The sequence below is a fragment of the Dendrobates tinctorius genome, unplaced genomic scaffold, assembly GCF_039654945.1.
Source record: "Dendrobates tinctorius isolate UK_male_01 unplaced genomic scaffold, ASM3965494v1 ptg000196l, whole genome shotgun sequence".
In the NCBI taxonomy this organism is placed as follows: domain Eukaryota; kingdom Metazoa; phylum Chordata; class Amphibia; order Anura; family Dendrobatidae; genus Dendrobates; species Dendrobates tinctorius.
In genome coordinates, this window is record NW_027361863.1 from 17,421,078 (window position 1) to 17,445,575 (window position 24,498).

Genomic DNA, 24,498 nt, shown 5'->3' on the forward strand with positions numbered 1-24,498 from the left:
TCAGGTGGGAAGGGGGGTACAGGGGCCCAGGTTTTATGAACAGCCCCGGGCCCATGGTCCACTTAATCCGCCACTGCTCTGCACTAATCCGTACCTCCCACTCCCGACTCCAAGACTTCTCCCGTGCTGCTCCTATCCTCTGGAATGCTCTACCTCAAGAAATTAGGACTATCCACAATTTGCATAGTTTTAGACGCTCCCTCAAAACACATTTGTTGAGAGCGGCCTATCACGTTCACTAATCACAGTCATTCTATGTGTAAGTGTGCATGTGTCACCCATTCACCATCTCCATCCATCCTTCACTCCCTCAAGATGGCTGGACCTTCATTGTAAATACACACCTGTACTCTGTATCTCCCCCTCCTCATTGTAGATTGTAAGCTCTCACCAGCGGGGGAGGCTTATTTCATCTTATTTTGCTTTAATTATTGTATTGTTAGCGTTGTTACTTATGACTTGTGTTTTGAAACTGTTAAACTGTAAAGTGCTGCGGAATATGTTGGCGCTATATAAAGATTATTATTATGAAAACCCGGCACTGGGACCGGAGGGGGCGGCTGCATAGAAGTACATGTATCCGCACGCTCCGGTCCCAGTGCTGGCGGCAGTGCCAGGTTTCCATGCATGAGAATCTCGTGCGTCTCTCACAAGTGAGTGTGAGCCGTTAGCAGCCGCCGTCTCTCCTCCTCCCGGCAGTGTCGTCCTGAATCCTCCTGGCCCTGCGATCAGCGGGATCGTTACATGGCGGCACTAACGCTGTAACGGAGGAGGTAACGCCCCCATTGGCCGCAATGCTACTAACGCATCCAAAACCGGCCTGAAGCGTTACTCCATGGCGCCCCCACAAATGCTGCAGACCGCGCTCCAGGGGGCGCCATGGAGTAACGCATCAGGCCGGTTTTCGATGCGTTAGTAGCATTGCGGCCAATGGGGGCGCTAACTCCTCCGTTGCAGCGTTAGTGCCGCTATGTAACGATCCCGGTAATCGCAGGGCCATGCAATGTGAACCCGGCCTAACACTATGAGAAGATGATGACAATGTGCGGAGCCTCTCCTCCTGCACACCATATACTGTGTGTATACGCCAGGGGGGAGGGGCCAGGAGAGTGGAGCTTTATTCGCTCCTCCCCCCAGATGAGTCACAGGCAGGATTCACTGCTTCCAGTCGCCAGAAAAAAAAAACAACGGCTCATTCACCCTGCAGAGCCGGCTCATTTCGTTCACGGCAGGGAGCCGGCTCTTTGTATCGGATCGTTCACGAACGACACATCACTACGCCGGAAGCGGAAACGGAGCCTTATCACTGTCCTCCTCCAGGAACCGGAGTCATGGTGGATGTGAAAGATACGCTGCTGTCTATCCTGCCGACTATCCGGTTGCCCAGGGCTGGGGACCGAGTACACAAGGATGAGTGTGCCTTCTCCTTCCATACTCCGGTAGATATGGCGCCTGTGCTTTGTCACCATCCTTGGTTGTGTCCCCCTCTGTATGAATATGGGGGGTCTGGGGTCGCCCCGACCTGTGGGGGCCGTGTGACCCTTCATGTCCGCTGCGCTGGGTGATGGAGCTTATTCACCTCCTTTCATTGGTTGAAGAGGCTCGGGACATGTGATTATCATTATTATTATGCATTTATATAGCGCCTTTTATTCCTTGGCGCTTTACATGTGAAAAGGGGAAATATAGACAAGTGTGATATGTAAAGTCCTTGGGGGTCCAACCACAGGGACCCCCCGTGCAAGAACGAGGAGTGATTGGAGCTGTCGTGGGCATGCGCGATAACCAGCCATACAGATCCAGAGGGTATCACGCATGCGCACGACTGCTCCATTCAACATGCGGACCCCCCTGTCCGTGTGATCACAGGGGTCCGAAAGCCCCATATGGGTCTGTAAGTGCAGTGGTCACACGTGCGTCTCGACCTCTCCATTCACCATGCGGACCCCCCTGTCCATCTGATCACAGGGGTCCGAAAGTCCTGTATGCGTCTCTAAGAGCAATGGTCGGACATGCGCAGCACGAGCACTCCATTCACAATGGGGACCCCCCCCTGTCCGTGTGATCACAGGGGTCCGAAAGTCCTATATGGGTCCAGAAGAGCAGTGGTCGGACATGCGCAGCGCGACCACTCCATTCACAATGGGGACCCCCCTGTCCGTGTGATCACAGGGGTCCGAACGTCGCATATGGGCATGTAAGAGCAGTGGTCGCACATGCGCAGTGCGACCGCACATTCACAATGCGGAACCCCCCCCCGCCCCTGTCCGTGTGATCACTGGGGTCACAGATGGGTCTGAAACAGCAATGTTTGTACATGCTCAGCACAACCGCTCCATTCATATCTGATGAAGAATGTTGTCTACGGGAAAAAAGCCATTTAAACTTAAGGGCATATTCCCATTCTTCTGTAAATCCGAAACATTTTTGTGATTTGGTGCTTATTAAACTTGTAGCTGAATTTGAGATATTAATACTGTGTTGTTTACAGCTGGAGACCGACCTCCTCTGCTCTGACGTAGCAGGCTCCTCCAGAGATCCCGGCCAACTTCAACAGCCGGTAAACACTGCTAATGTTCTGCTGTCTAGCAGCGGTGGTCGGTCTCTAAGGCAACAAGTAGTAAATAAAAGTGATAATGTCGCAAGAACGGCTGCAAAGTTTAATAAATGGTAAATTACAAAAACTGCTTGTATTTATAAGCTCTGTCTGACATCAATGAGGTATTACTGCAAATGAATGGGGTCACATATTTACCTGTAGGGTAAAACACAACAAATAAGTCGCAAAACACTCAAACACATTTTTTTTGCGCTATTCTTGGTGCGCTGTGGCTTGCATTTGGTGTGACGTAGCAGCAGCTTACAGCTATCTTTTGCTGCATGAGTTGAGTCCTCAGCCTAAGGCCGGGGTCACACTTGCGAGAAACTCGCACGAGTCTCGCGTCTCAATACCCAGCACTGATGCCAGCACTCGGGACCGGAGCGTTCAGCTGCATAGAAATACATGCAGCCGCACACTCCGGTTCTGAGTGCTGGCGGCAGTGCCGGTTATTGAGAAGCAAAACTCGTGCGAGTTTCTCGCAAGTGTGACCCCGGCCTTTGGGCTCTTTCAGTCGTCCATGAAAACCGTTTTGAGATGTCCCAGATTCTATGAAGTTGTGATGGTATGATATGCTATGTGGATGTCATTTTGTGTACATTTCTATTTCACTTATTTTCATAGTGTTTTTCTTGATGCCTGGTATGTCTACAGCACTGTATCTGTCTCTTGATGACCCTCTGTAGTGCATTAATCCCTAAGACTCCTTTGTTCTCCTCTGGGAGGCCTGGAAACCTCCCCCAACCTGTTTGATTACCCCTGGACAAGGAAGGGGGTGGGGGGAGAACAGGAGCAGGGCAAGTCAGTTCGGGTGTGGACAGCGTCATGTAAAGACTGCATTTCAGAGAGAGAAGGACCCATTTTATCCTCTGGTGCTAGAGTTTTGGAATCTCGTTTCCCTGGACATTTTATCCTGTTACTGGACTGCATTCTTATTCTGGACTATCTTATCCTTTGTGTGGTGGACTGAATATGGACCTTTCGTATTTTTGCCTGAATAAAGGTCTTGGAATTGTTCACTCTTCGCTTGCTCTGTTGATTGTGTGATACCAGAGAAGGACCCCGCGACAACTGGTGGCAGCGGTGGGATCAACAGAGCGTAACCCAATGGAGAACCACTCACAGAGTGAGTACAGAAATTGGACTGTATGCAGTCTACAGGAGAGAGCCAGAGACCTGGGCCTGAACCACCAGGGACTGACTAAAGAGGTCTTAATTGATCTACTGGTGGGTGCTAGCCCGGCCACCCCCTCCCAGATGTCTGAAGGACGAGCACTGGAGACAGGGATCCCCATCCAGAAAAGCCAGTGGGTGTTGTGGTACGAAGAAGAGATGGCGGTTCTGGGCCCCGGAGTCTCTCAGGAGTACAAGGAAGAGGCTGCACGCCTGGCGCAGCGGAGACAAGCAATGGAGCTTGAAAGAGGGAGTAACGCAATGTGGAGTGTAAACCCCACGATCTGGGAGCCTGTACGGATCACCGGGACAGAGTTTAAGCCATTTGATGAGGCTTCCGGAGATGTGGAGGGGTTCTTCACGGACTTTGAGCAGCAGTGTGCTGTGATGGAGGTGCCCCACTCTAGCTGGATGCGTTTGTTAGTGGGACTCCTGAATGGAAGCTTGGCGGAGGCTTACCGAACCATTGATGCACAGCGGAATCGGGATTATAACATTTTAAAGCATGCTATCACCCCAGACTCATATAGAGCCAAGTTCCGAGACCTCCCATGCACCACGGGGGGATCGTTTAGGATGTATGCCCATAAGATGTCCCAGGCGTGTCGGAGATGGCTGGCAGCAGAAAACGCCTTTACTGTGGAAGATGTTATACAGGCGTTCCTTATAGAACAATTTCTTGCCAAGTGCCCCGCAGAGGTACGGGAATGGGTCCGGGAGCGCATGCCGTGTACCGTGGATAGAGCTGCAGCCCTGGCCGATGAAGCCCTTACTATCCGACCGCAATGGAGGAGGCTTCTGGACAATGAACCACGGCCTGCTCCCCGTCCCCCTCAGATTATATCTGCCCTTCCACCTAGTCGCAAGCCGATGACTATCACGTCTCCCAATCATGGGCTCCAACAGTTCCGAACACGACCTGGGGGTATCACAGAGAGGAGATGCTATGCGTGTGGGCAACCTGGACATTTGCAGTTTGGATGTCCCTAACGGATTCGGAGGGAGCCCCACGCAGCCCCACCTCGTCCAGTGCATCTTGTACACTCCACGACACCTGAGGAAGAGCTACCACCACCCCCACCAGAGTGAACCACCGACCACGACACCATAGATACCCCTCCTGGAGTGTACGAACTCCGGCCTTCGTCCTTTAGCTCCCCAGAGCAACGGCAACGCCACCTGCAGGATGTCTTTATTGATGGATACAAAGTGTCAGGATTTAGAGACACGGGGGCGTTCTTGACTATCGCTGACCCCCGTGTGGTTCGACCCGAGGCAATTCACCAGGGTGCAGGAATTCCCATTGTCTTGGCGGGGGGTGCCCGCAAATATATACAGCGAGCTTTGGTGCGTTTGGATTATGGTTTTGGAGAAAAACTGTGCTGGATTGGAGTTATGGGAGGACTTCCTGCAGATATCCTCCTTGCGAACGACATTGGGGAGTTAGTGTCATTTTGTGGGAGCAGCCACTCAACTACAGGCCCTTCAAGCACCACGACATCCGGACCTCACTGGGAAGCAATCTGTTTGGCCAGAAGGTCCACGGGTCTCTCCCTCTTCTGAAAGAACAATTGGAGGGAGATATCACAGACATTGGAATGCCCATCATTATCTACGTTCTAGAGTTCATAGACCGTCTCGCCCAGCTAGCGGCCCAGTCCAGTCAAGAAACCTGGTATGACCGTAACGCCAGGACCCGGGAATTTATGGAAGGACAACAAGTGCTTATAATTATTGCAACCCCTGCCACTGAACAAGGAACTATAAACGACTGAGCAATGTGGACTAAAGTGAGCAGGCCAGAGGTCTGTGTAGACCTCATAGCGTGCTCACTTATTATGGGGGGGGGGGAGGTTGTGATGGTATGATATGCTATGTGGATGTCATTTTGTGTACATTTCTATTTCACTTATTTTCATAGTGTTTTTCTTGATGCCTGGTATGTCTACAGCACTGTATCTGTCTCTTGATGACCCCCTGTAGTGCATCAATCCCTAAGACTCCTTTGTTCTCCTCTGGGAGGCCTGGAAACCGCCCCAACTTGTTTGACTACCCCTGGACAAGGAAGGGGGTGGGGGGGAGAACAGGAGCAGGGCAAGTCAGTTCGGGTGTGGACAGCGTCATGTAAAGACTGCATTTCAGAGAGAGAAGGACCCATTTTATCCTCTGGTGCTAGAGTTTTGGAATCTCGTTTCCCTGGACATTTTATCCTGTTACTGGACTGCATTCTTATTCTAGACTATCTTATCCTTTGTGTGGCGGACTGAATATGGACCTTTCGTATTTTTGCCTGAATAAAGGTCTTGGAATTGTTCACTCTTCGCTTGCTCTGTTGATTGTGTGATACCAGAGAAGGACCCCCGTGACAGAAGTTATCATGCTCTGGTCCGGATAACCACGCCTAGTCTACTTACACGGATGTCTGAATACACTCTTAGGCCGGGATCACACTACCGTGTGTGATGCGAGAAACTCGCACGAGTCTCTCGCATCAACACCTGGCGCTGCCGCTGGCACTCGTAACCGAAGCTGCATAGAAATACATGCAGCCGTAGCGCTGGTCCTGAGTGCCGGTGGCAGCGCCGAGTGTTGATGCGAGAGACTCGTGCGAGTTTCTCGCATCACACACGGTAGTGTGATCACGGCCTTATAGAAATAAGTATTGTCCACACACCAGCACAATCATTGCTGAATATACAACAGTCGTGACGTCAGAAAACTAGAAAAAAGGGGCAAGGAGAGGTGAAGGTGTTTTCTGAAACTTTTTTTTTTTTCTGCAGGGAAATTATTTAATTTCCGTTACAAAAGCAGGTAGTGCGAACCCTCCCAAGAGTGTAATAAACATTACTATGCACAGCCTTGGGGTCTGGGACATTATAAGATGACGCGCCCATTATTGGCTTGTTGTAAAAAATGAAAAACTAGTAAGTGCTGACATAAGAGAACAATAGACTGTAAGTACGTGCGTCCGCCCCTCACCGCTTATTATTGACTGTTACGTGTGGACATTGATGCGGTGGTAACTTGGATCTTCATAACCGCATTGACCGGAATCTGCTGTGGACCCGTTGTCATCAAAATCTGTCTGCAGGACCCGTGACTTCCAGCAAATAGATCTGGGCATAAAGGAACTTTTATTTTTTTTCCAATCTACATGTTATAACTTCCTTCCGGTCTTTCTATCTTGTAATCAAGAGATTTTGTGTTTGCCGTCCTATGTAATGACACAGGAAACTCCCCGGTAAATGTATTCCTCCCGACATCTTGTGTTGCAGGAGACCGATGGTGGATTATATATATGCATGTATACCTTCCTGGGGTTTGGCAGACCGTACGTAGAAAAACACTTTGAGAAGACCGGCCAGAGAGCATTCCTGCACCTGAAGAGGACCCCCAAACCGGTAATGGAAGTGCGTGCTTCCGTTTAAAGGGGAAACTTCCTTACATTAGGTCATCTGTGTGATGTTTTAAAGGGAGTATGTCGGCCCAGAATGACTGTTCCGACCTCGCACAGGCGCTCAATTCACCTTCCCACCTACATGTTTTTCATCTGTCAGTCTTCCTTGATTGACTGCTGCGGAGTCAGAAGATCCAAAGATAGAGGGGAAAACAACTTGTCAACTTGGAGGAAAGAGCTCTGCACTGATTGGTCACGTCCTTGGTGCTCCGGGCTCCTGTGCTTGGTTTGAACCGTCATTGTGCACTGACATACTCTCTTTATACTAACCCAGTGGATTTGGGCAGGGACCAGAGCTGAATTGCATGAACATCCCCTGACTGTGAATCTTGTTTTTTGTTTTTTTTCCATAGAAATCTGAAGACTCCAGTTCCAATACAGGAGACCCCCCTCGTAAGAAGCCCACCCGTCTCGCCATAGGTAGGATCTTCTAATTCATTAACCTGCCTGTAAGTAATGACTCCAATGGCTGCTCCGGATCTGAACCTCATATGTCGATAGCTTTTACATACTTTGTTGGTTTGAACTAAAATAAATGGATTTTTTTTTTTTTTCATTCAGTTAATGTTTTTTTTTTTCCCTAAAATGTTTTTGGTGGCATATATTTTGTAGCATTTTGCACAGTCCTATGGAAAAGGCAATGGGAAAACCCCCCCCCCCAGAGCGTGCTGCATTGAACAAAAAATAAAACATCACTTCCCATAAAATAAACCACTAAAAACACCAAGACGCTGAATAGTGTTTTCTTATATTTTGCTAAAAACATTAAAGAGGGTTTTTTCAAGTTTTGGACTTCTCCGGTCTCCCAGCTGCAGATTATCAAAAAAGAATCCATAGCGCTGAGTCTTTGTTGCTGCTCCCGGTGTTTGTTATTCACTTGGACAGCGCTGCAGCCAATCGTTGAGCTCAGTGGCTTGTGCAGAGATGATTGCCTACCGTGGTGTCATCATGAAGAACAAATACTGGGAGCAGTGGTATAGACTCAGTGCCAGATCTGGGGAGAGTGAGTAAAGTCCTGTTTTGTTTTGTTTTTTTACTTTCAGCCCGGGGACAGGGTTTTTCCCACACTGGAAAATTCCCTTTTAAATGTGTTGTCCTGGGCATATACATTGATGATCTATGCAAAGGTACCAGTGGGGCCTTGAACAGCTCAGCTTTGTACACCATGTAGTGGTCGTATCGGGTACTGCATCTCAGACACATTCACTTCGATTGGAGCTGAGTTGCAGTACCTAAGAGCGGCCAATACACAGTGTTTGGGGCTGTGCTGTTCCACTTCTATTACCATCCGCCTGTAACAGGAGCTGCAAACGACACCCACAGATCTGATCATACCAGAAGTCCTAGACAAACCATTGAAAGTACCATCTGAATGCATTAGGAAAATGCACGTCAGTGAAGGTGCCAGGGAAACAAGTGAATCCACTGCGTGTGACTTTACCTAATACTGTTTAACAGGGGACGAGTCTCCCCCTCTCCTGCTCACCAGACAGCTCCGTATCTCGATTTCCTCCATCTTTTTTCCTATCCCCTGTTTATCTCCTCTTTTTTAGGGATGGAGGGCGGATTTGACATGTGTGACGAGCAGTGTGAGTATGAAGAAGAGGTGAAGTTGATCATTCTGCCCGAGTTCCTGGATATTCAGCGGGAAGAACTGTTGGGTCTCCCAGAGATGGTCAGGGACCGGGTGGGTAATCTGAGGTGTGTGTGTGTGGGGTGGGAGGGACAGATCTGTGTACCTTTTGGGATGATTTTTGTTGTGTTGCTCCTTTTCTGCTGCCCATCGTCATCTTCTTCTTGTTCACCTCACTCCATTTTCCTCCATCGCTCAGGTATCTTCTGCCATCGATGCCATCTTAGCTGCTGACTCTGCGTCCCGTAAGCAAGAGATTCAGGCGTGGGACGGCGAGGTCAGACAGGTTTCTAAACATGCGTTCAGTCTCCAGCAGCTTGGAGGGGCTCCCCGTATCCCTCCTTGGTAAGTGATTTTCTCCTAATAAGACTGACAAGTCGTCCAGAATTTGCCATCTTACAGCTGCTCCACTTTGCAGCCGAGGACAAGAATCCAGGCGGACTGTTTATTAAAAAGTTTCTATCTAACCTTACTGCAGGTTGTGCCCTTAAATCTTGCCCCTCGTTTTATCCCCTTGCTGGTGGTCTCATCTGCTTCCACCTTTTCCTGCAGGGCTATGTATACTTGACAATGACTATATGGCACATGGACGTTGCGGTCGTCTCACCCCTAATGACATTATATCCCGTGCCAGTGATGTATGTCACAAGGATAGAGGAGCACATTGGGGAGGAAATTAAAGCCTTGCAGAGCTGGAGTCCTGGGTTCAAATCCCACCAATGACAACATCTGTGAGGAGTTTGTATGTTCTCCCCGTATTTGCGTGGGTATCCTCCGGGTTCTCTGGTTTCCTCCCACATTCCAAAGACATACTGATAGGGCTCACAATCTAAATTCCCTATCGGGGACAGTGCCAATAATGTTTGTAAAGCACTGTGGAATTAATGGTGCTATATAAATGAGTAAAATAAATAAAAATAAAACTGTGATAATCTGCGTCCTAAGACCAACACCCATCACTCAAATCAAGGGGCAGAAGTGCTCAGATTATCATTGATCGTGAGTACACAACCACAGACTTTGTTGAGTCTGCACACTACTCGTTAATAAGCTGAATGTTAAATTGTTGATGGTCTCAGGACCTCCGGGAGCAACAGCTATGAACATATCAAGATGAGATCAGAGATTATTATTCTGCCTTTCTCTTACAAAACCTTTTGAATATTCTCCATCCTGATATTTAAGATTTGCCTTCATTCACTTTCCTGCCTGTTGACTGTCTCCACCAGTGGTTGGAAGTGCAGCGTGTGCGATCTGCGGGAGAACCTGTGGCTCAATATGACAGACGGAGCGATCCTCTGCGGCAGACGATACTTTGACGGCAGCGGAGGGAATAACCACGCAGTGCAGCATTACAGAGAGACAGGGTACCCGCTGGCTGTCAAACTGGGCACAATCACTCCAGATGGAGGAGGTTGGTTTTTACTTTTTGCACAAACTCAATCAATCACTTTGCAGGAGTTAGGCCGGGCTCAGAATTTTAAGACCTGGACAATCGTCTCAACAAACTGAAGAAACTTTGCATGTAGGCTTCACTACATACCTTCTCCAGTTTTGTGTATACAGCTCTTATGAGGACTTGCTTCCCAGTGTTTACAGGTCCCATCCTGCAGTTATGTATCGCTACTCGGCTACTGTACATCTGTCTTCACTGTCTGATACATTGAGCTGCATAGAACCTGTGTTCACCAAACGGTAGAAGATATTGTATGACGCTTATGTGCAAAGTTTCTTCATTGATATAAATTCCACCCCCTATCTTATGATCAGGTCAGGCTAAACCCTCACAAAATAAAATTCTGACCCCAGCCTAAATGCTGTGATATGTAATGCCGACTATTTGCAAAGCTTCTTCATTTTATTCCCCTCTTGTTTACATTGGAGCAAATAAAAAAATATATATTTTGAAAGTTTTTATCCCCTCAAATGCTGTAGGATTGACGCTTTTGCTCCTCATTGTCCCCTGTTCCCCCATCAGATGTCTACTCCTACGATGAAGATGACATGGTCCTGGACCCCAACCTGGCCGAACATCTATCGCACTTTGGTATCGACATGATGAAAATGCAGAAGGTGAGCGCGACCGTACTAGGATATCCCCGCCGTCCCACCCGTACACACGTAACATCTCTTCCCATTCCTAGACGGACAAGACGATGACCGAGCTGGAAATTGATATGAACCAGAGGATCGGAGAATGGGAGCTGATCCAGGAATCAGGGGTGCAGCTGCAGCCTCTGTATGGACCCGGGTACACAGGGATCCGCAATCTGGGCAACAGCTGCTATCTCAACTCCACCATGCAGGTCGTGTTCAGTATTCCTGCCTTCCAGCGCAAGTAAGTGTCTGTGACACAAGGTCCTCGCAACCATTGTGATTGTGCAGAGTATAAAGCCCTGCAATCAGGAGCAGATCAGCTGCGATCCTAGCTGGAAAGATGATGACAGATTATATCCCACGTCTCCTTTAATGTCTTTATTGCACTCCGTTAGTGCCCATAGTGAATAGGAGCGGTGGCAATGTCTTTCCCTGTTTTGCTCCCCAGCATGGCAGACTCAATATGACATGGCGGTCATTTGTCGTGTTACACCCTATATACGCAAATGTATCTGCTCATCACAAGGGTTAAAGTGGAACATAACTCTCAGCATTGATTGCTTACAGATATGTAGAACGAATGGAGCAAATATTCCATAAGTCGCCAGCTGATCCCACGCAGGATTTCAACACCCAAGTGTAAGTAGTGTGGAGGGAATATGCCGGGGCTGGAAGGAGGGGTCGCTATGAGTCTCCTATACCTTGGAAGATATCAAATGAACATTCTTGGTGATGTTTCCACAGAGCGAAGCTCGGCAACGGCCTGTCATCTGGTGAATACTCCAAGCCAGCGACTGAGAAAGAGGGCGAGGAGCAGAAGGTGAGACTTCAAATTGCAAAGAAATAAATACCTGGGATCCGATTCATCAAGACCGGCATTGTTCATACTGGTCTTGATGAGGGGTGTGCTGGAGTCAGACCTCCTGATTTATGAAGAGGTTGCACATTGTAAAGAACACCTAGATGTGAGGACATGTCTTCAGCTTCAGACTGTGTACAGAGATGTGTCCGTTCACTGAGAGCAAGCAGACGTATAGCGAACGGTGATGAATTGAAGCACAAAGTATATTAGAAAGTTGCAGAACTTGTCTATTGCTAATTGGTTTCCTGGTACCCCCGCCAGTTTTTCTTTGAGCCCCGACCACCCTTTGTGTTTTTTGCAGGGTTTACAGGACGGCATCGCACCACGCATGTTTAAAGCACTTATAGGGAAGGGACATCCAGAGTTTTCCACCAACAGGCAGCAGGACGCCCAGGAGTTCTTCCTTCACTTCATAAACATGGTGGAGGTGAGTGGCAGTGGTATACATCTGTGTGTGTGCACAGTAGGGTGACCGCAAAAAATCGATGTCGGAATTTTGTTCGTCTGGACCCCACAAAACGATTCCCCTTTCCAGATATTGAGAGAGCCAAAATTTGAGCTCGATCAAACGACGTTAACCCGTGCCGCTCGTCGCTCAAAGTTTGAAAAAATCCAAATTGAGGTATTTTAAGATTTAGGTATTTTGCATAGTCTGTTAGACTATAAAGAATGTGACAACAACATTGCAGAAATAGCCCTGACCAAATTTTCGAACCATTTGTGGTATTTGAATGCAGAGTTGGTGGGATTATCGTTTTTTGATCCCAGCATTACAGACAATGAAAAGTTGTTAATGGCTAATAAATTGCTCAGTAGCACAGATGAACCATCAGAGCACGCTAGGGTTGTAAATCCAAAAGTTAGGAAAGAAAAATTAAAAGAGGTAGGAAGTAACCGACCTTAACGACCTTCTGACAAAAGATGAAGAACAAAAGCAATATGTCCTGCAAGTTGTAAGCAAATGCCGAGCATTATATTCTGACGTTTCAAAAACTACTTTAACAAAAGCTCTAGAATAGATTAGATAACTATGTAAAATTATCAACTCATGTAGGTTAGCGTGCTCTGATGGTTCATCTGTGCTACTGAGCAATTTATTAGCCATTAACAACTTTTCATTGTCTGTAATGGTGGGATCAAAAAACGATAATCCCACCAACTCTGCATTCAAATACCACAAATGGTTCGAAAATTTGGTCAGGGCTATTTCTGCAATGTTGTTGTCACATTCTTTATAGTCTAACAGACTATGCAAAATACCTAAATCTTAAAATACCTCAATTTGGATTTTTTCAAACTTTGAGTGACGAGCGGCACGGGTTAACGTCGTTTGATCGAGCTCAAATTTTGGCTATCTCAATATCTGGAAAGGGGAATCGTTTTGTGGGGTCCAGACGAACAAGATTCTGACATTTTTTTTCCCCCCCATATGAGATCCGGTCACCCTAGTGCACAGCTCTGTACATTTTCGGAGGTAACTTTCCGCTTTACGTCTCCACAGAGAAATTGCCGCAGCTCTTCTAATCCCAATGAAGTATTCCGGTTTTTGGTGGAGGAGAAGATTAAATGTCTGGTGTCCCAGAAAGTGAAGTACACGCAGAGGGTGGAGTACATCCTGCAGCTGCCCGTCCCTATGGAGGCCGCATTAAATAAAGGTCAGAAAAGGAGCCAGTCCCATGTGGGGTCGTACGGCGACTGGTCGTCTACTGAGCTCACCTGTACTTTGTATGTCGTGCAGAGGAGCTCGCTGCCTATGAACAGGCCCGACAACAAGCAGAGCAGGACCACCGGCCCCCTCCCGAACTCGTCCGGGCACGAATTCCATTCACATCTTGTCTAGAAGCTTTTGCCGCTCCTGAGCAACTGGACGAATTCTGGAGCGCCGCTCTGCAGGCCAAATCCACTGCACTTAAGTAAGGAAGGGTTTGTCTCGCAATACTCCTCATACTTTTTCCAGTTCTCTGCTTGCAGTCTGTGAATGAAATAGTTTTTCTCTTAACTGTCTGATCTAGTCAGACTCACACAAATATATTACGTGTCCTCCTCCTACCCACACTGATACATTGGAAAAAACTTTTGCTGTGTAAACAGGGCCTTTCTCAGGAAAGCGATCTATGAAAGTTGACATTCACTGACTCCAAGCACTGATTGTGAAAATGATGAGCAAGAGAAAGAAGTGTCTATTAGATAGATGCACTCCTCTACAGGGTCAGCTCGCTTTCATCTAGTAGATTTAAGGCATATCTACACGATGATGCTAGTCTCACCTCTGAGCGCTGCATCTATCTAGAGAATGGGGCCTAGTTATGCAGCGCACAGGTAAGGCATGGTTGCCACACAGGTACGGCGTAGTTTTCTCACAGGTACCAAAGCTGTTTCCGCATCTATCATATATGGAGCGGAGCAAAAAAATCCCCGGACCCTTGTACATCTTAAGCTCAGTCGCTTTACCGGAGCTACTAACCTGCTCCTAGCTGCTGACATCCCTGATGCCGCTCCTAATTAGCAGGTCCTATCATGTCATTACATTGTGACGCTCACACAGCGCCTACTAATCAGAGGAAGCTCCGGTGATGTCACAGGTATTGGGAGGTTCACATAGTTCTCATTTCGTTTGCCACAAACTGCACCAGGGTCCTACAAATTTTTTTCATGAATTCTTATCTTACTTATACGGCACATTCTGTAGATTTACCATAAGGCTATGAAATCCCTTTAAATATATGTAAACCCGTGTCATTGTTCCGTTGTTCTAGGACATCCCGCTTTGCCTCATTCCCTGACTACTTGGTCATCCAAATTAAGAAATTCACCTTCGGTCTAGACTGGGTTCCAAAAAAATTAGGTAAGGACTCAAGATTTCATCCTTGGTTGATAGCAGGGAAGACACTAAAGGCCTCATCCAACTCCACCAGCGGATGCCGGCCGTGTTATAAAGCAGACACGTGCCTCTAATAATGAAGACCGGAGTTGGCGCTGGTTCCTGCTGTTAAACATGTCGATGTCGCGGTCAGTCACTTAGAGCAACGTTTATGGTTCCTTTAGGCCTGCGTAAGTCAAGAAAAAAATAGCTCACATATTAAAATTAGCTTATTAGAATGGGTTAAAAAAGCCCTTTAAGTCAGGTCCAGGTTGCATTTCCTCCATCTCGCTCCCTGACCTCTCTCCATCTGATTTATCTGCAGACGTCTCCATCGATGTCCCGGAGGAGTTGGATCTGTCTCATTTTCGGGGCGGGGGTCTGCAAGGGGATGAAGAAGAACTTCCGGATGTTGCTCCCCCGTTGGTTACCCCAGATGAGCCCAAAGGTAGCCTTGGTTTCTATGGCAACGACGATGACGACTCATACTGCTCCCCTCACTTCTCCTCTCCGACATGTTAGTGTTTCTGTCTCTTGGGGGCCATGTGAATGTCGGGTGAGCGGATGTGTGATGTCGGGGCGCCCCCATTAGTCCCCCATCCACCCCCATAGTCCATAACGTTCTTCACCGAGCAGCATCCCTAATATATAATGCTGATTTCCAGATAATTTTGCCACATCTCCCGTAACTAAAATTTAAAGGGGTGACACGGAATCAACAAACATTGGGCTTAAAGGGGAATTCTTGCTCCGAACACGATGCATGATGGTGGGAGGTATTGTGCACCTGTCCTCTTCATCTGGCGGCCATCTGCTACTATTTAGGCCTGTTTCACACTTCCGTTTTTGACCATCAGTCAAAATCCGCCGTTTAAAAAAAAAACAAAAAAAACGGATCCGTCTAAAAAAAACAACGGTCCGGTGGCATCAGTTACCAACGGATCCGCATTCCGCCATTTTGGCGGATTTTAACTCACACAAAAAAAAATGAAGTGTGAAACAGGCCTTAGAGGGTAGTGGGACCCTACCGCTGTGAAGTGAGTGGTCCTGCTGGTTTCCACACTGTTGTAACCCGCTTTAATTAAAAAAAAAAAAAAAACCTCTAAAATTCATATTCCTTCTGTAAGATCCAGACATTGTACCGGAGCTGCAGCCACTCACAGGCACAAAGGATCCATTATGCAAGTTTGTGGCTTGGCTTGTATTAACGGGGTTGTCCGGGATTTAAAAAAAATAGAGCGCCACCCCTGTTTGTGGGTGGTACTGCAGCTTTGCTCCATTCACTCAATGCCAGACACAAAACTTGTGCGCAAAAAAAATCCCTGTATCTTGGAGACCAAGTGCAGTGGCAGCATTGCTTTCTGTGGATTTCTCCACTGTCGTCCTATGGGGGGGCAGTATGGTACTGCATGACAGCCATGCATGACATGAGTGACTGTGTCGGGGGGAAGAGGGACCGCCTCTGGGATTTCTTTCTCTGTCTCTTTGCTCTCCCCTTTGGGGCGGTCACTGAACCCCATTAATTGTAGGACGCCACATCCCGGCTCTTATCTATTCACTTCCCTACCTCCCCCTGTCCGCACAGCGCCCATGCTGGATGAGTCGGTGGTCACGCAGCTGGTGGAGATGGGATTCCCGACTGAAGCGTGTCGCAAAGCCGTCTACTACACCGGCAACAGCGGTGCAGAAGCCGCCATGACGTGGGTTATGTCACACATGGACGACCCAGGTAATATATGGCGCAGAGCCTGCAGGCTGTCGTACATTAAAGTTTGCTTAAAGGGGTATTCCTGCCTCATAGAGTAATGACATGTTGCTAGGATATTGATGGGAGTAAAACCATTGAGCCCCCCACTAATTCTGAAAATTAATGGGGCGCCCCTGCACGTAGCCCCCCGGGCCAACGCCTGCACAGGGGGAGACACAGGGCGTGATGCAGAATAAGTGCTGTGAACCCCATGACTCTCGATGTTCGTCCTCCATAGTGTTGGCTTATTCTAGTGATGTCCTGTCACTTCACATCAAAAGGGAAGAACCCTTTAACCCCTTCATGACATGGCGATTTTCTGTTTCTTCGTTTTTGTTCTTTTCCTCCCCTTCTTCCAAGAGCCATAACTTTTTTTTATATTTTTTTGTGTCCACATAGACATATAGGGGCTTGTTTTTGCACAACAAGTTGTACTTTTCAATGACCCCATTCATTATACCACATAGTGCACTGGAGAAAAATTCCAAGTGCGTTGAAATTGCAAAAAAAAAAAAAGTGCAATTCCACAATTGGATTTTGGTTTTTTTATTTACCATGTTCACTATATGGTAAATCTGACCTGGAAGTAGTATTCCCCAAGGCAGTACGCAGTACGGTAAACATGCATAGTGTTTTTTTGTTTGTTTTTAAGTAGTGAAATTTTTTTTTTTTTTTTTTTTTTTTTTAAATTTGTAAAAAACAAAAAATTTGCTTTTGTTGCCATTTTCCGAGACCCGCAATGCTTTCATTTCCAGAGATCAGAGGCTGGGTGACTGCTTATTTTTTTACGGCCTGAGCTGACATGTTTACTGATATCATTTTGGGGTAGATACAATGTTTTTTATCGCCATTTGTTGCATTTTATTGCAATGTTGCAGTGGCTAAATAATGTAATTTTGGAGTTTTTGTTTATTTTTACCAATTGGATTAATTTACTTTATATTTTGATTGTGGATTTTTTTTTTAATTGTTTTATTTTTAATGGGGCAAAAGGGTGGGCGATTTTAAATGTTTGTGGTTTTATTTTTTCATATTTTTCAAAGCTTTTTTTTTTTTTTTTTTTACTGGATTTAATAGTCTCCTAAAAGCTGCAATCATCCAATTGCCTGTGTGACACATAACAGGGCTCCAGTTCTATGTACAGCAAAAATCATGATCTCCTATGAACTTCGGCCCGGGCTGGCGTTTTCAGGAGTATCCTAGTGCCAGGCACCGGGGTCTGATAAATAACAGAATAACTGCATGATGAGGCCTGCAGCGTTCTGTTATACATTGCTTTTCATCTACTCTCCATTATCAAGACCTCTGCTGTCAATGAAAAATTGTTGCTTACTTACAAAGGCAAAAATCTTGTATAGATCTGATGCTTCTCAGAGCTGAGGGTTTGGTACCATTACCAGGAAAAAAAGAGGTGAACGCTTGTAATAATCTGACAAAGTCTCTTCTCTCCGCAGACTTTGCTCATCCTTTAGTGTTATCCGGGGTCAGCGCTTCACCTTCAGTCCCGACAGGAGGAGACCCCCCATCTGAGGAGCACATAGCCACCATTATATCCATGGGCTTCTCCCAGGAGCAAGCAGTTCGGGCGCTCCGCTCTACAGTAAGTGCTCCGCGTGCACTCAGTGTCTGTCCTCAGACACCGGACCCCCTGTCTGTGCACCTTACATATGGCCATGATTCCTACAGGATGATGGGCGGGGGGGATCTTGTCATGTAGGTGCTGGACCCCAATAACTTGCTGATGTCTAATCCCTATAGAACAACAGTCTGGAGCGAGCCGTGGACTGGATCTTCTCTCACATCGATGACCTGGACGCAGAGGCGGCCATGGACCTGTCAGAAGGACGTTCGGCTGCAGAATCCGTGTCGGAAAGCCTCCCCGCTGCCGGACCTCGTGTCAAAGATGGGAATGGCCGTAAGTGCTAAATACAGAGCGAGGGTTAGAAACTTCGCAGAGACCAAAAGACGATGGTGGCCTGGCACTGCCCAATGCATGAGTATATTTTCTGGCGGCTTAATGCCAGCATACGAAGGGGTGGAAGGAAAGAGACACGGGCAGTTCGGTCTGTAAAATTACACAGTGGGACAGGGGCCCCTTGTGGAAAGTTTAGAGGCAGGCAGGTTTGGGGGGGTCTCTTAGTATACCCTACATTGGACTCAATTTCCAAGGTTTGGCTTAAAATCAAATAAGAGAGGTCGGGCACTTATCAATGTACACACCTATTTGGAGTAAGACTTACTCTCAGAATTTGAGTCCCTCATATCATTGGAAAAAGGGGTATACCTCAAAATGGATAGAAGTAAATATTTTGATAAATTATGAGGTCCCTGGCTTGGCGGTAACCAGCGATCAGACTCGATCAGATCTTGTTAGATGTGTATCGGTTGCTGTGGAATCACTACACATTGCGCTTACAAATGCCAATCGGCTGTGCGCCTTTCGACTGGCCTGACTTATTCTGATGTGTATGGTCATATATCTGTCATATGGTAATCTCAATAACAATTGTTAGGGGAGAGGGGGGGTAAACACCTTGGTTGAGAAGGTTATTTGTATATGTGTGTTATAAAATTAATAAAAAATGTACTTGATTAAAAATAATACAGAGAAGAGGGTAGGGCAGAAAACTAGTATTAGTGGAGAGAGCCCCCATACAGGAAACCACCCCTCCTTCTGCAAAGAGAAGGAGATCACTTGCTCGGGTACGGTCACTTGGTGCCATTCAGTCATAGCTTCTCCTGTTGAAAGGAGGGTCCGACCTGATGGCAAGAACCCCTCAATAAAGGCTTTCCCAGCTGGACATATTTCATTGGTAGATTATCCTAGTTATACTGAGACTCCAGTTTCAGCAAATAAATTCTACATAATTTATGTTGAATCTATTTTATTGAAAAGAATTTAACATACCGGGTGAGTCATAAAGGACGGACGTTTTTAAACTAATCATAAAATCGTTAAATATTTATTAAATATAAATGTATTCACAGATTTGGTTACGTATACTAATAGCATTTGACAAATTCAAGTGTGGAAAACAACATCTGCCATGTGGTGGCCATTATCAGTGATGCATTTCCAAAGGCGTTCTTGGAAGTTGGCATCAACACGTTCCAACACAACTCTGTCGAATTGGGCAACTTCCACTCGAATAGCTTCCTTCAGTTCTTGTAATGATCGAGGCTTAAGCTTGTATACACGTGATTTGAGGTGACCCCATAAGTAATAATCGCACATGGACAGGTCTGGGGACCTAGGAGGCCAATTAATATCGCCAAACCTGGAAATGATGCGACCAGGGAAGAGAGGGCGAAGAACGTTCATTGTTGCTCCGGCTGTGTGGGCCGTTGCCCCATCTTGTTGAAACCACACACTAGAGATGGGGATATGTTGCCGTCGTAACTCAGGAACAAAGAAGTTATTTATCATGGCGATATAACGTTGTGAGTTCACGGTAACAGTATTGCCATTATCGCCTTCGAAAAAGTACGGACCGATCACGCCATATTTGCCCATAGCGCACCACACCGTTACCTTAGGGCTGTGCAGCGGTCGTTCATGTAATTCTTTCGGATTTTCATAGGCCCAATAACGGCAGTTCTGCTGATTAACCATGCCATTGACATGGAAATGAGCTTCATCACTCATGAATAAAATAAGGTTGTCGTTTTGCTCAATAATTGCTTCCATCTCATGTGCGAACTTCAGTCGCGCTGCGTAATCCCCGCGCTCCAACTGTTGCACAATGGCCAATTTATAGGGGTGGAAATGCAGGTCTAAATGCAAAATACGCCTTACTGTACGATTACTGAGGGCAAGTTCTAAAGAATGTTTCCGAGCAGATCGACTCGGACTACGCAGCATGGCTTGCCTGACGCGTTCCACATTTTCAGGGGTACGTGCCGTTCGTGGAGCCCCCGGTGGTCGTTTGTTCATTAGTGTACCTCGTGTACGGAGTGCTTCAACCCAACGTAGGATAGTGTTACCAGCGGGAACAGCTTGATTTCTGTGAATATTGAAATGACGCCGAAACTCACGCTGAACGGCTGTGATACACTCATTATTCTTGACAAAACTGTCGTACGCAAAAACGCGATGTTCTATCGTCCACGGCACCATAGCTTAAACTGAAACTAACCCCACAAACATAACCCCGCCTCCCGCACATCTCTACCTCCACCTGGTGGTGAGTTATAGCCACTTCAAATACATCCGTCCTTTATGACTCACCCGGTATAACATACAAGACATAAGGTACAAGATTATACACGGTTATACACTGAGCCATACTGGATCAAAGCAACATTGGTATGTGTTCAACAACAGTTTGCCCATAACCTGTGAAGGTGTATTGCAAATATCAAAGAGAGAGAGGAATCAGAAAGAGAAAGATAACTCACAAGGAGTATAGATAGAAAGAGAGAGGGGAGAGAGGCAGAGGGAAAAAAAGGGGGGGGACAGGGGGATGGGTTTCAGACCTCCGAGCCGGCCTCTAAGAAGTGTTTTCGGTCAATCGAAGTAGTCCAGGCGTCTCCCTGAACACGATCCAGGGCTGCCATGTTCGAATCAAACGGGAATTATCTCCCTCCAATTCAGCCATCAACTCCTCCATACGAAAAATGTCTATAAACTCTGATAACCACTCTGCTATAGTTGGCTTTGTCGTCGTACGCCAGTGGCGTGGGATCACCATCCTTGCTGCAGTAATACAAAACCGGAGAAGGCTCTTCTTTTGTGTGGATATGGAACCCGGGAGAATTGATAAAATGGCAATTTGTGGGGAGGGAAGGACACATTTCCCAGATATCTCCTGGTAGGCCCGAAACACCCCTTCCCAGAAGGGTCGTACAGCAGGGCATTGCCACAAGATATGGTATAGTGTGCCCCTCTCCATTGTACAGCGCCAACATGTATCATCCAATGTCAGGAAGATGGACTTCAATCTAACGGGGGACAGATACCACCTAGTCAGTATCTTATAATTTTTCTCCTGAGCGCCCCCGGCCGGAGACATTTTATGTGTAAAAAGAAAAGCTTTGTCAAGGTCTTCCTTCGAAAATTTGCAGCCCATCTCCTCCTCCCATGCGCGGATGTAACTTGGAACCCCTTCCGAGTCCCCTGAGTGAAGTTCCTTATATAAAAAGGAAATCAGATGTGAGGGAGGGTCCTGCATTTGTAAGAGAGCTTCCAGCCGCGTCATGGGAGGGCGAGAAGCACGGTCGACCAAACGTCCCCGTATAAACGATCTCAACTGGTTATATTCCAACCAGGAGAGTGACCTATTGGGGAACATTTCCCGCAAGGCGTCCCACGTCGGGAAATTTCCGTCTACTAGTATCTGTCCCAGTCGTAAGTCAGAACTCCTATGCCAACCTAAAAATTGGTCTCTGTGACACCCTGGAGGAAAGTCCGGATTACCAAATATTGGTGACAGTGGGTTCAAATTGCTGATCAGTTTCTTTTTATGTTTAACACGATTCCAGATCTGTAGAACTTCTCGAGTCAAGAAACCTTATAGTCATTTGCGACCTGTTCAGTTCGTGTGATCCACGGGAGATGACGCAATGGGACGCCGAAAGACGCCTGTTCCAATTGAACCCATTGTTTAGAACGGTGGCCGAACTGCCAGTCAAACAGACGTGCAAGTAGGGAAGCTCTATGGTAGAGTTCCAGGTCAGGGAGGCCCGCTCCACCTCTGGGTTTCGGGGCGGTTAGAATAGAATATTTAAGACGAGGTTTAGATGTCTGCCAGGTAAAGCGGATTAACGCAGATCTAATGGTCTGAAAGAATGTCTTCGGCGGCACAATCGGGACCGCCTGGATTAGGTATAAGAACCTAGGAAGAATGTCCATTTTAAATGAATTCATCCTGCCAAACCATGAGATGTTCTTCAGTCCGTATTCCCTCAACCGTTTCAGAGTCGACTCCAACAAAGGCACATAATTTAATTTATATAAGTCAGTTGTGTCAGTAGGAATTTGAATGCCTAAATATTGAATGGCCCCAGTCTTCCACCGAAAGGGGAAATTTCCCATAAGTCTTGTAAGTTCTGTCTGTCCTAGGGATATGTTAAGGGCTTCAGTTTTCTGAAAGTTAATCTTAAAATTACTGACCGCTCCGTATTTTTGGAACTCTTCCATCAATGATGGGAGGGTAATATGTGGCTGGGATATATACAGTAAGAGGTCGTCCGCATAAAGAGAGACCTTATAATGAATATTATCTACCCATAGACCGTGTACACTAGGGTTCTTCCTGATCGCCACTGCCAAGTGCTCCATAACTATCGCGTATAAAAGGGGCGACAAAGGGCACCCTTGCCTGGTCCCGTTCCCAATGGTCATAGAGCCCGACATTGCTCCATTTACCTTGACCCTAGCCGACGGGCCAGAGTATAGGGCTGCAACCCTATGCAGGAAACGGTTTCCCAGGCCTATCTGTCGTAGAGCCGAGAACATGAAGCCCCAGTGCACACGGTCAAAGGCTTTCTCCGCATCCATCGACAGTAAATTCTACATAATTTAATGAAAAGTGTACATATTTCTAATGATTTTTCCAATGATACATTCACTGTGCATGGGACTGCCGGAGACAGCAGCGCTGCAGTCCCATGGACAATGAATGGAGCGGTGCCATTTCAGAGACCCTCCCAGAGAGCAGCAGGATTGCCCACCGACTCTCCACAGAAGGTGGCAGGTCTCAGGGAAGGTCCCATTTATTCCCATTGAAAACGCCTGCACACTCGGCAAGGCCTAGCATGCATGTGTGTGAGGTGTCAGGAGGAATGGCCGGCCTTAGTCGCAGGATCTCAAATCATATTTCCTATGGACATGCTTCCTGGCCCCGGTCTGCTGCCGTCCGCCTCTCACTCTGGGCGGCACATCTTCACATAACTGGGTTCTGATTTATGTTTTGTATCTTTTTATATCGCAGGATACGAGCTGTTCGCATTCGTCAGTCACATGGGAACGTCCACCATGTGTGGTCACTACGTATGTCATATAAAGAAAGATGGACGGTGAGATCTTTGTGTGCTCGTCACTTAGATGTGACTGACGTGATGTCTCCTCTCCTTGTTTTCGCGTCTAGAGCCTGTTCTTCTATGTCTATACTTTCCAGAATGCACGTCATCTCTTCAGGGTCTTACACCTGCGTGCTATAAGCAGATAGTCCTGCGGCATGTGCGCCTGCTTCTCCCCCCTGTGGCGTGCGAGCCTGCTTCTCCCCCCTGCGGCGTGCGCGCCTGCTTCTCCCCCCTGCGGCGTGCGCGCCTGCTTCTCCCCCCTGCGGCGTGCGCGCCTGCTTCTCCCCCCTCCCCCACTTCCTGTTTCCTCTTTGCCTCCCCTCCTCCTGTTCCCTTCCCGCCTCGGTCCTCGCCTCCTGTTCCCTCCCCTCCTCGGTCCTCGCCTCCCTCCTGTTCCCTCTGTTTCTGACAATTATTCTTGTTTTTCTCATCTGCAGGTGGGTGATCTACAATGACCAGAAGGTCTGCGCATCTGAGAAGCCTCCAAAAGACCTTGGTTATATTTACTTCTACCAGCGTGTGCAGAGCTAATCTTCCCCCTCCTCTGTATGTGTTATGTGTCCCTCCTTGGTGAGGATTATGGGATAGAGAATTTTTTGGTTCACATCTTCCAGGCTTGGGGCGGCTTTATTCCTGGGTTATTGCTACAAGACGTTCCTGTCCTTGGATCCTCTGGTCCCATCACTGCACTTCCCCAATATGTCAGCAGAGATCGATTCTGGCGCAGGAGACGGCCGAGCTATGTCTGCTTCTGCACTAGGGACTGAATTGGGCAAGGCTGCAGGGGCGGAGATCTGATGCTGGGACCTGTGTGCTCTGTCTCAGAGTACAGGGGTTTCTCTCGCAGTAGTACGCTGGTTATGTTTCCCAAAACTGTGTGAGTAAAGGTTTTTTTTTTTTCTCCCCATACTTCAGTTTCTGTGGTCTTTGTGTTATGTCTGGGACCTAAAAATGTAGAACTAACACTTCAATGTTAGGGCGCAGTAAGTACCAAGCGCCGGCATCCTAGAATGTTTCCTAAATGGTTGGCGAGGAGCCATGACGTCC

The 24,498-nt window shown here is 47.3% G+C and overlaps 1 protein-coding gene across 4 annotated transcripts; it reads left to right on the forward strand.

Moving 5' to 3' along the window:
• Window positions 1–1,259: 1,259 nt before the first annotated feature.
• On the forward strand, window positions 1,260–24,360 carry USP5 (ubiquitin specific peptidase 5). 4 transcript variants are annotated; one of them, XM_073552966.1, is made up of 20 exons: window positions 1,260–1,439; window positions 7,048–7,182; window positions 7,583–7,649; window positions 8,783–8,916; window positions 9,062–9,207; window positions 10,092–10,276; window positions 10,841–10,935; window positions 11,007–11,200; window positions 11,527–11,598; window positions 11,704–11,779; window positions 12,123–12,248; window positions 13,323–13,476; window positions 13,560–13,734; window positions 14,578–14,666; window positions 15,007–15,198; window positions 16,267–16,410; window positions 17,883–18,028; window positions 18,187–18,343; window positions 23,361–23,445; window positions 23,889–24,360. In XM_073552966.1, exons 1-20 carry the CDS (start codon window positions 1,332–1,334, stop codon window positions 23,980–23,982), a joined length of 2,574 nt encoding a protein of 857 aa, XP_073409067.1. In that variant the 5' UTR covers window positions 1,260–1,331; the 3' UTR covers window positions 23,983–24,360. The 4 variants fall into 4 exon arrangements, with proteins under 4 accessions (XP_073409067.1, XP_073409068.1, XP_073409069.1 ...); XM_073552967.1 differs by having other exon boundaries at window positions 7,048–7,173; XM_073552968.1 differs by having other exon boundaries at window positions 1,261–1,439; window positions 15,007–15,129.
• Window positions 24,361–24,498: the final 138 nt, after the last annotated feature.